General features: G+C 25.3%; 1 protein-coding gene across 1 annotated transcript; it reads left to right on the plus strand.

Moving 5' to 3' along the window:
- The first annotated feature begins 1253 nt into the window (after nucleotides 1-1253).
- LOC113553451 (platelet-activating factor acetylhydrolase-like) lies at nucleotides 1254-15617 on the plus strand. Its single transcript, XM_026956783.1, has 9 exons — nucleotides 1254-1523; nucleotides 5382-5485; nucleotides 7133-7250; nucleotides 10271-10436; nucleotides 11045-11177; nucleotides 11250-11363; nucleotides 11457-11548; nucleotides 15049-15362; nucleotides 15443-15617. Exons 1-9 carry the CDS (start codon nucleotides 1478-1480, stop codon nucleotides 15562-15564), a joined length of 1209 nt encoding a protein of 402 aa, XP_026812584.1. The 5' UTR covers nucleotides 1254-1477; the 3' UTR covers nucleotides 15565-15617.
- Nucleotides 15618-17821: the final 2204 nt, after the last annotated feature.

The following is a 17821-nucleotide window of genomic DNA, read 5'->3' on the forward strand; positions in this document are numbered from 1 at the left end:
TATTATATAATAATATTAAAAGTAGGTAGGTATTAGAAAAAATAATTAAGAGTTATACTTCATAAACGGATTATAACTATAAATAATTTATATTATATTTTTTTCAGACTTCAAGAGCTTGATAAATACATTAAATTCAAAATTTTGAATAAATTGTGAGTTAAAAAATATATTAAAATTATAGACTATAATTATGTCATCAATCAATGGTGGTATTATTCAAATTTGTTTCAAATTGTGAAATATGATGTTTATTTACTTATTTAGAAAATCAATCTTTCCAACTTTCAGTTAGTTTCAACCTTAAAATTATAAAAGAAATATAACAAATTTTTTTTTATACACACAATTCTAAGAATACATACAGAGAAACAGACACCATTTTATAGATGTTATTTTTCGAACTTGGTAGATATTTTAAATTTTTCCGTTTTTATGGCCCATCCTGTAGTTTGATAAAAGAATTGTTACTTACCAATTTTATACAATATATTCCACTTTCTTATTTAGGTAGGAACATATATACTATATATATATATGTGTGTGTTTGTGCGTGCGTTCGTTTACAGTACAATTCAGTACAAACTTTACCGGGCCCTAATTCATTCCGAAAAAAAATTTCCGTAATCATTTTAATGTAAATTTAATAAAATATACTCATTTGTATCAGATATGAAAATATTTTTGAAAATATGTATCAACCACCAATAAATTATCTGTATAAATCTGTGAAATAATAAGATAAGCATCAAAATATTCAAAATTCGTTTCTAATATTTAAAATAAAAATATTATAGTACTAATCATATTTTAAGATTTAATAATTAAAAGGATGAAAACTTAAAAAGTTGAAACTGAATTTCCTTGTTATTGTTTCAAACATATAGCGCAAATAAATCATATTTATAATATAAATATATACATATTTACATTTCTTTAATGAAAATAGATAATTAGATAAGTATAATATAGCCGACCTTCGTGGATTCTGAATAACAAATCATAATAAAAATAACATCTTATCTTATTTTTATCAATTTATTATTTTAACTATATCTGCTATTAAAATTTACCTCAATATCAGTAACAAATCGCTATTATTATTATTTAAAATCAAATTAAAAGCGTATACAGTTTTTAGTAACTTTAAGCTATATTTGCTTGCATTGTAATTTATAATAAAATTTAAAACTTTAAAAAACAGTAGTAATAAATCGTTATTAGCTTAAAAAGTCTTATTACTCAAATATAAGTACTACATATTTACATATATAAATTATATAAACAATATTCTAACTAACCTCGATACATATCCCCACTAAAAATTGCCTATTGGATAATGTTTTGTGAAACGTGTAGGAAAACCACTCAGTCACCGATTTTGTTAACGTTCAACTGCATACGTGAGACTACGCGCTAATCCTACAGTGGTTTAAAAATAAATAGTTGTTTATAAGACCAAGTGTATACATTAGCAATGAATAAAGAACAATCAAAAAGGCTTCATATACCTTTTCCAACAGGTAAGAATTTTTAACTTGAATTTATGTTTGGCTTATAATAGTAATTAGTAATAACCGTCTGTTCGAATATTATTTTAAATAAGTTATTGCCAATCTATATAGGCTAAGTATTATTATAATATATATTAGTCGGTTAGTTTATGCCAAAAATGATTACAGGTACATATTATTATAATTTTTATGTACGTGCACAATGAAATCGTAATAAAATAATCAATCTAATTTCTATAAGTACACAATTTTAGTTGTTTATTCATAATTATTAACTTATTTACATTAATAAATAAAGCAACAACCAGTACCAATAGTTAACATGTTCTGATGTCAAAATATAAAATAATATTAATGCATCAGTTCTATTTTATTTTTATTTTTTATTTATAATTTGACACCATCAGTCGTATAGTAACATGGTATTATGAAAAATATCATATTTTTAAATAAATTAAATGTTTAAATATTATTAATTCAATGTATATGTCATTTAGATTCCAACAACATTTCATATTGCAAAAGTATAAACTATTAAATTTGAACACATTTAATACACAATTAAATATCATTGATTGTTCTTCATTATTCTTCAGGCAATTGATAAAGAACAATAAACTAATACAATATGTTATTAGTAGGGTAACTTAAAAATAGAAATTGCTATCATTTCAGTGTTACCTATATACTTATATTTAAGATTAATCGTAAGAACAACAAAAAAATTATTTTATTTTTTTTTCTGTGGGGATGGGTCAGAATATTGTATTGTATTGTAGATTTGTAGGATCCCGGCTGCTATTGTTATTGAAAACTTTCTACTAAAAATGTTATTTTTTACTTTAAATAAACATATTTTCTTTTTTTAAATTATATACCTATTTTACTTTATATTTTTTATATATTTTATAATTTTGTATATAAAATATTTAAAATTATAAAAAGTTTGAATGACTCTTAACTTCTAATTAAAAATAATATTTTTACAATTTTTTTTTTTATGTAGGAAGATAAATCTTAAAAAATACCAAAACTTTAAATAAATTCTTATTGATTGAATTTAGTTCTTCAGTAAAGGTACTAAAATATATGAGAATTTTTTTTATGATAATTCAATTTTTCAATTATCATTGAATTATTTTGAAGTCGTGGTGGGGCAGTAATAAAATATTATACAAAATGCAAGTATAAACTCATCAATTACATGATTCAACAATATTTTTACGTTACTTATTTGTTATACACATTACAGCCATTATATCTTTTTAGTTTTTTATTTAACTTCCCTTCCCTCGTTGGTTATTTTTTAAAACGCCTAATGTCCTAATACTTAAAATACTTAAACTATTTTCGTTATTTTTAATTTGCAATTCTCATTCTTTCTAAAAATGACCTCGCCTACCTCACTAAATTCAATATTAATATGATTTAAAACCTCAGTTTATTTTATGATTATGTAAACTCTAACCGATATTTCAGTTTTTTATTTCCGTGCACATAATATTTTCCACGCTGTTGAACATACGTCAAACATATGCAATATTACAATAGGTAAATTATTAGAGCATTAAATAATTCATAACATAATGCTATACTTCCTTATTTTATATTTCAAAAATCATTTTTTTTTTACTATAAGTCTATAACGTAAAAAGAGTAACTCTTTGTTTTTTTATATACGAGTAAATACAATTAATATAATGTTATCTATTTATCCGAGTAAACTAATAATTGTGGTCGAGCATTCAGTGTACCTATTTCTTAAAAGTCGCTTCGCACAAATATGTTGACCCAAAAGATGTTAAAATTGCTCTTACGTTTGATACAATGGAAGGATACAGATTTTTTTCAGTGTATTACAAAATTATTTTGCATTATTTTCATCATTACGTTTCCTATTGTAAATCTATTAATTCATTTTTCGATAAACTGGTATTCCAATTAAAAATATTAATTTCAGATACATATTTTGTTGTTATTTTTCATGGATTTCAATAAATCGAAATGCATTACGAAAGTGTTTTATATCATTAAAATGACTGTTAATTTCGTTTTTTTAAAGTTCCCAATAGATCAAGAAATAGTAGTATAAGAGTTTCTATGTCAGTTTTATTAGAAAAAACGTTATTTTCTTCCGTGATTAAATGGAATTTGAGAATAGTAATAAGTGACGATTAATGTTATAAAATATAGGTTCAAATTTGGGTTCAATAATAATTTTTAAATGCTTGTCGTATCTACACATATCTGTCAAACCAATGATTCAATAAAAATAGAATCGATAAAATAAACAAGAATAATAAGATAAGATAAATCTCGTATATTACAAAAAAGTATTAATACTTAAATGTGAATAGCTTTCAGAGAATACACGCACTACTAATAAAAAAATGTACTGATCGCAACTCCTACTTAACCAAGGTCAATAATAAATAAAACATGATATACAAAATCTCGTCATACAAGTTTTTATCCTTCCGTAAACATAAAATCTTGATTTGCAATACAAATGTACACATTATATAACACAAACCAAAATAAAATATGACAATAATATTTCTATTTTTTTAGTATCCGATAGAATTACTTAAACAATGCACACATATGTTGTACTTATTATTTTTATAATTATTATGGACTTAAAATAATAAATCCTAATACTTTTCCCAATTAGGTATTTATTTATCATAACTTTTCTGTTCAACATAGTATACATTATTTTATTATACATCATATACATCTAAACAAATTTGTTAAATATACATAATATGTATAATTCTTTGTATCACTTAACTGAAATCTAAATACTTAAATAATTTAAATTTAGTTATGTATACATATTTTAGAGAGGATTTGTTAAATGTGCCTTATTGACTTATTTGAACTCAAATGACCTGGTCTTAAAGTGAGTTCAATAAGTGGCACATATTGTGTAAACAAAACTAATAAATAGATCTATTGAATGTTTTTAAAAATACGCTCAAGTCTAATTATATAGTTAACCAACTTGACCACAGACTTGAATACAGAATACTTTCTAGTTTCTATAATACAGAAGTGGCTAACTTGTTGCTTGCGAGTTGCATAATGTAGTTCGCGTCTTATTTATAAAACCAAAAATTACTTATTGTTACTATGAACTTTAATTTTTTTTAAATACATTTATAAACATTCATCAAATTATATAAAATGTATTTATAAACATTTTGGCCATTGATATCAATGTATTTATCCATGATGTTCGGGAACAAATTCTAATATTCATGATGACCACCCCTCTTAAAATTCATAATATACAACTACAGATTTCATGAATTTGCTATTTTTTTATTATTATAATATAATTAAGATAAACTAATTAATAATTATATAATTCATTTATTAATTAGACTAGTTTGAAGTACTTAATATCCTTCTATCAAAAATAAATTTAAAAAAAAAAAAACAATAATTTTGTTTATGTTACTTGAAAACTAGACCAAATATTTGGTGTTTTGTGACTAGTTTTTGGTGAAATCTTTATTGATATAAAACCTTGTTAATATTATTATTTAAGACGGGTTAAGATAACAAAAAATGTATTGAACATTAAAAACAAATGATTTTTATTGGTACTTTGCTAATGTACATAAAAGTGGAATAGTATTATAATATAGTGAATTCCTCAATCCGCTAAAAAAGGAGTTCAATGAAATTGATATAGATAGTACGCATAGAATAAATATACATAATATATGTGTATGTATATTAACGTCTAAATTGTACATACATTATTCATATTATCAAATTTATTTTATTGATAAATTATTAGTATAATTGCAAATTGAATTGTCATATTTCATGGACTTTGACATAACTTGCTTCTAGGTCCACATGCAACAGGATGTATGGAATTGATGACAGAGTATTCAGAGGAAGGGTGTTTTGCTAGGGTATTTTACCCAACCAATATTCCATCTGATCAATTGGATGTAAGTATAATAAGAGAATCATAAATACCATATTACGATATATATCCAATACATAATACACCAATATAACTCCATTAGATATTTACTAAAAGAAACAATAACATTTTTTTCACTTTTATTGCAAAATTAATATTTTTGTCCAAGCCAAAAATCAAAATAGACCAAACAATTGTCGACATACCGATTATGAACGGTATTTTTAATCATATCAAATTGTCTATAACAATAGTAAACACTGTGTCCAAAGGCACATCGATTATGTTTAGATATTATGTGGTAATGAATAATATGTCAAATAAATAATAGTAAAAGATTATAAAAAGTTCATTCCTCGTTTCGTGCAATAAGTTATAATTTATTAAGTGTTGGATCATATTATATGCGTTTATTTTGTGGGCTACCGATTGCCAAGTTCATTGCAGTTGACATGGAACAAACGCATGAATTGTTTTGATTTTGAAAAATATTATAAATTATAAACCGTTATTTTATATCAAAAACATTAAATCAACTAATATTTTTGAAAGTTCGCTGTTTACTGTTTAATCTATTTGATAGGTATCTAATAATTACAAACGTGTTCAATTTAACTACTCAATTAGGTAGGTACCATACACAATTATTATAATTATTGATTAATAGATATTAGTCAGTGTTTACTCTGTACTGTATAGTATATTATTAGGTATTCAAATATATCGCTTTTACGTTGTCATTTTAAAGTATGATTTTCTTATTAATATAGAAAAATAACTTTTAGACGTATTAATTAACAGTAACTAACTTAATACCAATATTAACACTTTTTGAATTAAAATTAAAATTACTATTTTTATTATTTTTGAATCTCTTTGTTTTTTTTGTTTCGACACCAGGAATAAAATACTAGACAGATTTAACGGTCCAAGTTTCAAAGTTTTTGTGTATATGAATTACTGTGACTTTAATATTAAAGGTGAAAATATTATGTATAGACGTATGTAAGTCTTAAAAGGACATGACAAAATTATTATATTATTTCTGTATCAGTTGCCCAATGACATAAAATTCATTACATTCTGTCCAATCAGAGTTTGTGGTCTTTGGCCTGTGGGTTTTAGACTAATGCGTAAATAAAATGTATTGAGTTATTATCAAACTAAATAATTATTACAGTGTATAGTATACACATAAGAAAACTTATTTGTACGATATCCTTATTTCAAAACAATATGTCAACATTCCAACAGGTAAACATAGTGATTTAGTTATTAAAGAGAAGAATTTATATGAATATTTATAGAAGATAAAATTATTTATGGATCTACTATCATCGATATATTTTTTTTTTTTATAAAAGTTTAATTTAAGCATTTTTCTCTTAAAAGCATTAGAAAACACAGATAAAACTCTTATCCTTAGATATGATAATCGGTCAATTCGTTCTGATTCTAATAATAATATCTATTCATTAAAATTAAGTCTAATGATTTATGTACGTAAAATTTGCTATTTTATACCTATAGACGGAGTCAATATAGGAGGTACGACGTCACGACGTCCTTTCAACTAAAATAACATATTTTCAACTTTAAGTTAATTGCATTAATCAAAATTTAGATAGTTTATATTATCTATTATTTATGAAAACTATTGCATTGATTACAGAAATACTCGGATAAATGGGTTCCATGGATTCCAAATGAAATGTATTTGAAAGCATTTGCCCATGCTCTTCGTTTACCATATTTTATATTCAAGTATTTTCCACCACTCATTGGCCAAGGTAATGATTAATATTTAATTGTTTCATAGAATTTAATTAATGAATGATTGCATTAGACTTTACTTATATTGTACTATAATTATAATAACTATATAGAAATATCAAGCTGCACGAAAATTTTGAACATAATCATATGTCTTTTTTTTATTCGTTGATAATTATTGTTTTACAATCTATCCTGTATGTGCAATAGGTAACTAAATTTGTTATGTCACTACTAAAATTTAATATTAATTAAAAGCAAACGTTAAGTAAATTATTAGGCGTAAATATTTTTTTTTTCGGTTTAGGCGTTGTTGTGGATTGTCCGGTAGAGCAAGTAAGAAGTTGAGAAAACCTATGTCCTAAATAATAATAATTATAATAATATATACCCATCTATTATACTTTTATCAATAATTATAGATTTTGATTTATTATATAATCATATAGATGTAGAATTTAACTTGCAAGAGAGACTTATGTATAATACGTTAATATGTGATTATGTATTATCCAAAATTGTAAGTAGTTAACACATATAGATTAATGATGACTATTACCAAAAGATATAGTATCATATATCCATGCACCTACTAAGAGCAATTTCTGTTATTTTTAAAAACTACTCTGGTAATTTTTGTTATATCTTTTGCTATATATACATTCTAAGGATAATTTGACTTACAAGTTACAAATTACAATCGAATACGATTTTAATTATATACTTATACGTTACCTACGCTTAATATATGTTTTTCAAGGTATCTAACTATCTAAGTATCATCGTATATAATAGTAAGTAACGATTACGGATTAATGAAAGGTGCAATATACAATATTTTCAAGCGCATTTTTCATACATTTAAATTATTGAAAGAAATTCTAGAGCAAAAGTGATCATCCCAGGTGACATTTTTTCTTATATATGGCCATACTATTGAGTATTGGATAAACATATACCTGTCTCTATACGGGTTGGCCAATGGGTTCATTTTTATAATGTTGTTGAAATGGGCATGAACCAATAATTGCGCCTTAAACCTAACACAAAACCATCAATCGCGCTCCTTATATTTTAGAATAAGTATACCCATTGTGCTTGTATAATATATACTAAAATGCTTGCAAATTAAAATGTATTTATTGATTAATTGATTACTGGTAAAAGTGACTAGGTATTTTATAACAGAACCTATCGGGGATTTTATGAAACGAATTATAATGTAATGTAACTGGTATTTAATTTTGAATAATTGACGATTAAAAAATAACTTGTAAAATGGGAAAAAATAATTATTTATTTGTTTATATTAAATTATGTATTAATACTCGCAAAATATCGGTTAGTGTTTTCATTTATTATATAATAATTATAACTAACTAATACATTTTCCTCAGGTATTGACGGTATTGTAAAATGTTTTGAGCGCAATTGGTATATAAAAAAATAATTTTAGGTGCAATTGATAAACTGCCGTTGAAATGTGTTTTTTTTTTTGAAATTATAATGTATAACAGTAATAAAAATATTTTATGTTCGATTACTTTTGAAAGCTATAACACTAATAATAAATTTGTGTATTATTTTTCTACAAACAGTTATTTAACAATATCTGAAATATTATTTCGATTTTTGAGTTTAAGTTGAACATAGTTACAATTTCGTCAAAAATAAATTATTCATAAATATTGAATTTCAACGTAAAGTTTCATTTGCCCATTTCGTAATTTAAAAAAAACTTTTTATACAAGTTGTTAAAAACAAAAATGTTGCCATTTAAATGCGCATTGTGCATTGTCTTTTGGTACAAAAGAGTTTAAAATTTTAAATTTTTCTGAAAATGTGTATCTCAGTACTTAATTTCATTCCCCGAAAAGCCCATTTCAATACAAGTTCATCCAACTGAAATGTTTACGGGTACTTATCTCTTAACTACGAACTGTATATCCCTTTTTATGATTCTAGCTTATTTTATTATTGTTAAATCATATGATACAATAAGGAACTCGAGAATAATATAAGTAATAATAACTGCTGTGCATCTTACTACGACTCACTAACCTTAGCGAACAGGTAACTTATTTCGTCGGGCTGGTCGCAAACATATCTAATAACAAAACTCGTTCCTCTCAAATCTTGTTGTACTTTAAATCCACATACCAACAATAAAGACACATCTGCATAAAGATACGAAAAGAGTATGATCGAGAATCAAACAGCAAAATGAACGCGAAGAAAAAGGCTGAACAATTGGCAATGGTCGTATTTTTTAAAAACTTACCGTCTATAAATGGAAAATATCAAAGTCACTCGCTCGTAAATTTAACATAAACAACATAAGACCTGGTAAGAATTTCAAAATTTATACCATGGTCTAAGTGAAAAATTATACCACAATGGAGACAACTACTGACCATATATATGTAGTATATTCCGTTGATAATAAGTCTAAGGAAAATTATGGAGTCGACCGTTTTATCCGCATCCAATGTGTCGTTTAATTCTAAAAAACAAAAATTTTCTCGAGATATAATAATATTTAAATCCTGAAATGTCCGTAAATTTTATTATCTATGTAAAATTTACATAATATAGGCGCTGTGGGTTGTAGTAATGCAGAAACTGTGTATATTGCATATTTCCTACAATAAAATAATCTATAAATTATAATTTCTTTTTAGTAGGCTTTTTATGATCACCGACTTTAAAATAAAATTATTTAAAATTTAAATATATAAACTTATATACTTATGATATACATAAGTTATTACAATACGTAGACAGAGATGAAACCAATATTTTTTAGGGTTTTTTATGATATTTTTTATATTCGTGTTTATTTTTCATTGTTGAATTTGTTTTTTGATCATAGGTAGAACGTATGAAAATTTAATTTTCAATTTTAAAAATTTTAATTATAAGAATTTGTAAGAAGTAGTAAAATTAAATTAACACTAAGGTATGAAGATACTGAATAACGGAGTTGTCTATATCAAAAAATTATATTAAAAAAATATCATTGCTTTTTATGTTACAGCACCCTATTACATACCAACCATTAGTGATGCACCGATATCGGACAAAAAGCAATCGTATCCCTTTTTCATATTTTCACATGGTTATGCAGCTACGAGATTCGTTTGCTCAGATTTTTGTAACACTTTAGCGTCGTATGGATTTATAGTCGCTGCTATTGAACACAGGTTAGTAATATTTATTATGTAGTAATTAATAATATTGAAAACTATCAAACTGTTGGATATTTAATAAATAAAAATAGTAAATCTTCATCCAAAAACACTATGTAGCACTCGAAAAAGTCAAAAACACTCTTTTTAAGTAAATTTCTGAGGTTTTATCGATTATATAAATGATTATATTTAATCATTAACACTTATTATAAAGTAAAGTGTTTTTAAATATAAAAAATTGAGTATACCTAAAATATCATTATTGAATAGGTTAGTCACTAACAACAACTAAATAATTGTATATGGTTATGAGCAAAATTGGTCTGTCGACTTATATACAATATATTGAAATTAAAAATTAAAATTGAAACGCTTAAAAAATTGTGATAATGTATTTCTAATAATTGTAAATTAAGAATTACAAATTTTTATAAATTACAATAATATATTTTATTTATTATAATACAATATATCAAATTTAGATGAATTTACCTTTATTACCAAATTCCATATATTATAAAATATTAATAATTATCTTATTTGTAGAATATATTCTTAATTTTATTGTTACAATAAATTATTATTAACAACGTGACACTTTTAACTCGATCCTAAATTAGAGACAAATCATCGCCTATTACGTTTTACTATGATTCTCCAGAAAGTGCAGAGCAGGACAATCCCACGTGGGTCGATTATCAACATTTCCATCAAACTAACAACTCAGATAATTATATCCTGAAAAACAGCCAAGTAATGTTATATTTTAAATTATTTTACATTTCTAATGAACCTAAAATATAATTAGTTGGTTTATTTATTTAGTTGAAAGTCCGACATAGAGAATGCACCAAACTTCTGAATACATTTTTAGATATCAATGCAGGCGTCTCTGTGAAGAACGTACTCAAGTCATCGTTTGATCTAAAACAATTCAAAGTAAGTTCTATAAATACTGATTATAAAACATAGGAAATAGTGTATCAGCATCTATTGTATTGTATTATGTGTTTGTCATTTATATGCAATTAGAGCAAGATTGATATTAACAAAATAATAACATCTGGATTTTCATTTGGTGGCGCAACCGCAATGTATAATGCATGTTATGACTGTCGTTATAAGTAAGTGTATAGAGCTAGTTTATTTCAATAAGTATTTGTAAAGAATATAGGTATAAATTATTACACTAAGTAGGTCATTAGATAATTATGTTTATTTATCTATATATTATTCCGATAATAATTTATAGTTATTTTTTTTATCTTAAACTATTTAATTTAAGACGCAATTATTATGGTGGTTTACAAAAAACATTCTTAATCCAAAAATATGTACTTTGTAATTAGTAGTAAGTACTATTAGTAATAGTATTTTAAAAGTCGATTACAATATACAGTTTGAAAAAAATAACATTTTAATTAGGTATTTTAAATATATTAATTTAGAAATTGGGTTCTTTAAAATTTATACATTTCTTCAAAATTACTTGGGTATATAATATTAACAATAGTACCTTAAATAAATAATGAAATAAAAATATTTCTGAGATATTTTTGATTCTGAAAGGAGTGATAAATGTATTGATTTTACAATAATGTGTTTTTTTTTATTTATTTTTTAATGTCTGTCGTCACATTCTGTATATGTGACTATGTGAGTAATAGTCCTTTGATTTTTAACTTTAGCCCCTCTTTGAAAAGGAAAATAAATCTAGTTGGTACTTTTTGGGGTCAAAAGTAAAAAATGTCCAGTAATTTTCAAATCCATCATGAAAAACCCTAAAAAAGTAACGGAAAACAAGGATTTTTATGCATAACTAGTTTTCAAAAAAATCGATTTTTATATTTTGCTGTAGCTCAAAAAAGAATCATTGTAAATACTTGAAATTTTCACCAAATGTTTATATTAGCGTTATCTATTTACGAATAAATTTTCAAAATATGTTGACTTTTTTTAAGCTATTTATAAACAATTGAAATTTTTGATTTTTCTTATTATTTTTTTTTTTTAAATGCCGATAAAAAAAAATTGTATTCCAAAAAATCTTGAAAATTGAATTAAAAGTTTATTTTAAGTTGTACTTATCGTAGTTAAAAAAAAATTAAAAATCGTTAGTTACAATTTTTGTTTATAAGCATTTAAAGTTCAAATGTTAACGAAATATGTCAAAATCACGAAAATTTGCTAAGAATTTTGAAGTTGAAAATTCATAACATTTTTGTAATTTATACCTAAGGTTAAAAAACTCAACACAAGGTTTCCATAACTTTTTCTTCTAATAACTGTAAAAAAAATTCTAGCGTCAACATAGAAAAAAATTGATGAGCGTATGAAATTTAATTTTTTTAAATAACGATATAATACAATTTAAATATAGGTAATAATATAATATATCCTACTAATTATCCTAGACTGACGAATCATCTCCGTTCAGAATCGTTTTTTGTATACAATGATATCTGTCATTGCATTCAAATTTAACAAATCCGTGATAGTGACCTACTAGTTAAAATAAATTATAATATAAATATATCATAAAAGTTCTTAATATTTATAAGCTAGATATAAACAAAATAAATAATAAAAGTAAAATATTACATATTAATTAAGTACATTTTATGAATTGTAACTAACAGAAGAAAAAAATCAACATTAAGAGCAAATTGATTGCACTAAGCTATGTCTCTTAGAATAAGAGATTTATTTTAGTAATTTATGCTATTTGATAGCAATTAAAACTTGAAAACGGTTTGATAATTATAAGCTGAAATGTTAAATGGAATATTTTATAATAAATATGATGGATTAATTTATGTAGGAAAAAGTAAAACTATATAACCAGTAAAATCCAAAAAATATCATCGTATTAATACTATTCGTATATACTTATTTCTTATATATTAGTATCGGTAAATTCGTAGCGAGCGAAAAAATATTGAAGGCACGCAAAAAATAAAAATATTATACTCGTAGCATATTTTATTTTTAATAAATAATAATTTATTCTATCAAACAAAAGACATTACAATGTAATAATACTAATAATATTTAACAACATTAAAACAATGCATCAATCTCTTCAAAAGCCAATGACTACGCAAAAGAAATGAGCTCCACAAGGTATTATAATTAGGTACATAATTTTACTATACCTACTAAGCTATAAACAAAGAATTTAATTTAACAGATCAACTTGAGTAATATAATTAATAAATAAACGTACAAAAATAAAGTATTAATATACTTTTTATACATACAGACATTTTTAAAGTTATTAATATTTAAATCATGATGATGTCATTATTTATTATAAAAATATTGAATAAATTTGTATTTAGTACACTGTTGCTCAAAAATTATTCTCATTTCCGGAATAATAACATTGGACTTAGATTTAAGTCAGGTAAAATAATTATGACTTGGAACTGCAATGTCATTCTAAATAGTATACATAAGTATATAAATATTATAAATATAAACTGGCTTAATAAAATACAATTTTAAATGTTTTCCACATTTAAAAAAATATACGATGGAATTGGACATTTTTTAAAAATCAACTTACTTAACAATTTTCAATTACTATAGATACAGCCAAACGTGTGTTCTCTACAAATTTTATTCAGCTCAAAAAATTTGAAGAAACCATGAAATTAATTATTTATCCAGACACCTTGTCAATTGAAAAAATCAACTTAAAAGTGTTTGAAAGGCTTAATGTAGATGATTTTGAAATGCAACTTGTAGATTTTCAGTCGAGTACTAAAATTTGTTTTACTAAAAAACGAATTAGATGAAATTAAGCGTGATGAAACAGAAGGCAGTTAGATCAAAAATATAGAGAATACAATTTTAAAAATATGAAATACTTTTTCAGAAAATAATTACACTTTAAAGATAGTAACATTGGCTATTTTGTCAAATTTTTAAAACTTATTCATATAAGTCAATTTTTTCAAAAATTAATTTCATCAAAAAAAACCGATTAATGCAATAGCACATGTACTTTGTTAAAATTTACGAATTATAGTCTGAGTATAAAAAAATTAGCATTAAGTGTAACACGAAAAAAAAATACGCCAGACAAATTAATAAATACTAAAGTATTTTTATGTTAAATTCTATAATAGTATTACTTAATACATTAAAAATCTTTAATAACGAAATACAATAAATACATTTAAATTAACACATTCTTTTGAATTTTTATTATTCACATACTTGTATAATATTTTTATAATTTAATGATAAATGGCACACAAGAAACAAAAAAAAAAATCATGGAATTTTTGACATGTCACGTTAAACGTATCACCCCTAATCACTAATAATTAGTAGAAAATAATTGTAATACTTGAGTTATTAATAGTTATATTAGTTATTAATGTTAATTAGTAAAGTTAGTAATTACTTACTAGTACATATAATGTTATAATATTAGCAACATTACCTATTAAGTAAAAAGTTGTATTTAGATGATTTTACAAATTAAAATTTGTATTATAATTTATATTCAATTATTAACTGTTAAGCTTAACTCATAACTTAGTAATACTCAAACAAAAACATCTTTAAATTCTAGTGTTTAAAATACAAATACAAATTGCTTGTTTAATTATAGAGCTGCTATAATTATCGATGGTTGGATGTTTTCGTTAAAATCAGAGCCATTTTTAAACATTCAACAACCAATGTTATTCATCAACACACATACATTCAACTTTGCAGCCAATATAAGATCTATTCGCCAGTATTACCATTCCAAAGGTATTCGGAAACTATACACAATAAAGAAAACTACTCACGAAAGTCCCACAGATACAGCTTTCATACATGGTCACTGGTTAGACTTGCAGATGCTGAAAAAACTGGATGCTAAAACAGCATTAAATCTACAGAGTAGTCTCGCAGTGCAATTTTTACACAACACAATCGGTGCGTATCCATGTGCATAGTTATTTAAAAATAAATATTATGTTTTCTAAACTAGCTTATATTAATTCTGTTTTATACAGGTTGCCCGACAAACTCTGACAATGCTCAAATATTTCTAAAAGAACATGCTGACGATTTAATAGAAGACTTAATTTGTTATACAAAAAGAATTAAAAGAAAGATTGGTGTTTATCCTTGGTGAATATTGTAAATTTATAAAAGAAAGATAACAATTAACTGGTTTTTTTTTTTTTAAATGAAACATTTTTAATTAATTTCTATTGTATAGATATAATGAATAATATATTAATTGTTTACTGTATGTAATTTAAATTAGATTTTGAAATAATATTCAAATAAAATACCTTTTGAATTAAAATTGTTTGAGAACTTTTAGTCGAAGATCTATATCCTATTATGACTATTAGTTACTATACAGTTTTGTATATCTCATGTATGTATATACAATTTTGAATACTGCAGTGGAGGCTCGCGCGTGTATATAGGTGTGCGGCGTGCGCAGGCGCAAGCGAACTACATGCCATTTTATCAAAATAATATTTTATTTTTTTTTTTTAGAACTTAATCGCTATAAATTGTCCATTAGGAATATCGCGGTGCTGAAAAAAATTATTCAAAAATATTTTTCGGTAAAGAACTACTATGTCGTGTAATAACGCAAAAATAAAATAAATTAAAAATATAATAAGTAGCTATAGTACGAGCTAATGTTAATTCTAAAGAGACAGATACAAGGGACACAAGCCTTGGATAAATGTCGGATCTGTGGAACCTTCTTCCCTACACTTATAAGTGCTGGAGAATAAAGAACCTATCAGATGTAAATATTAAAATTGTTTAAAATTACGCTATTATCTTCCTCCTGATGGTCGGAGGGCTCTCGAGATCGTGATTCGAGAATATGATCAAATACACTGTAGTAATTAAATGTAAAAAAACAGATTTACACAAATTAACGCAAATAAAATGATGCACATGCACCTTACCTAATTCGCTGTTGAACTCGTTAACCTGTAGTTATCTTAACAAAACTACAATGGGTTAATCACACGGATTCAAATAAAAAAACAACACTGAAGTATTTCGTTGGAGTGAAAATGGTCCAGTTATCGCTCGCAGTCAGTCTCCGTTGTGGTGGGTGTATCTGGTGCTCGTGCACTCTTGAAGGGTATATTATTAAATCGTTTGGGGCTCATGCACTCTTAAGAAATGTTACTAATTCTAGCGGTGCGCCTGCACTCGTAAAAGAGATATTATTAAAATTACTGGTGCTCCTGCACTCAGGAGAGAGACGTTACCCAAAAGAGTGGTGCGTCTGCACTGATGAGAGAAGACGACGTGGTCAAGCCTGCCAGTGTCGCAGGCGGCTCCATCAAAGGCCTCCACGTCCTTAGAGAAATCGGCTTTCTCCCCGACGACGGAGAACCTCATTAGACCATCCCTTGTCTCTGGCGGCACACGAAATAGATCACACGCTTCGTGCCATATTGTCGGAATAACGTGTGAGTTCCTACGTGACCAAACAATGTAAATCGTCTCTTTCATCAGTGATTAAGAGCGATTATTGGTTTTTATTGACGGTTATCTGCGTGCGACAACTTAGCCGTTATTTATTTAATAAAATAATAAAATATACAATAAATTATGATGTGTGAGCATATCATTACAGTCGTGACCATATAATTGCTCCTAAAATAAAAAGAGTTATGCAATATGCACACACCAATCGGTGCGCAATAAAGACCTGCTGGTCCGGCTCGGGTAGCTTTAGGGCCGGGCTGGACCGAACTTCTATGAAAAATAGAGAATTGTTCTTCAAATTTAGTTAAAATATATATTATTTAATTTTTTATTCAAACGACTTAATGAATATTTGATATTGAATTTACATATCAATTATATTAAATGATTTTATTATAAACATATTGTTATAACTTATAAGTAAATTATAGTTATTTTTAATGAATAAAATATTAAAAACCATAAAAAATTGATCTATCTGGGCCGGGCCGGACTTACAACAAATGGTTCCCGGGCCGGGCTGAAAATTATCGGCCCGTGCAGACCTCAAGTGCGCAACACTGAGGCAGCACCGCACGCCCGTTTAAAATACGTATGGTTGACGAGTTGAGGATCACGAAATACAATGCAACTTGGTGCGCAGTTAACTTCTAACTGCGAACCGATTTTTAAAATAAACGATATCTACGTTAATTTTAAGGTTTAAAATTATAATTAAGTTATTAATGCAATTACAATATATTAATAATATAGTAATATAATTAAATGATTTACATAAAATTAATTAATTTAAAACAGTAAAAACATGTTACATCCTAGTCAATGCTTGTTAATTATTATTTTGTGCACTTATGCACCACCTATTTTTAACACCACGAGCCGCCACTGGAATACTGTGAATAATATTATATCATCGC

This window comes from Rhopalosiphum maidis, chromosome 2, assembly GCF_003676215.2.
Source record: "Rhopalosiphum maidis isolate BTI-1 chromosome 2, ASM367621v3, whole genome shotgun sequence".
Lineage (NCBI taxonomy): Eukaryota > Metazoa > Arthropoda > Insecta > Hemiptera > Aphididae > Rhopalosiphum > Rhopalosiphum maidis.

What these genes read in the sequence shown, in the direction of transcription:
- LOC113553451 (XM_026956783.1), top strand. Translation starts at nt 1,478, where the DNA reads ATGAATAAAGAACAATCAAAAAGGCTTCATATACCTTTTCCAACAG. An exon ending in TCATATACCTTTTCCAACAG is followed by an intron (nt 1,524 to 5,381) that starts GTAAGAATTTTT and finishes ACTTGCTTCTAG; the next exon opens with GTCCACATGCAACAGGATGT. An exon ending in TGTTATGACTGTCGTTATAA is followed by an intron (nt 11,549 to 15,048) that starts GTAAGTGTATAG and finishes GTTTAATTATAG; the next exon opens with AGCTGCTATAATTATCGATG.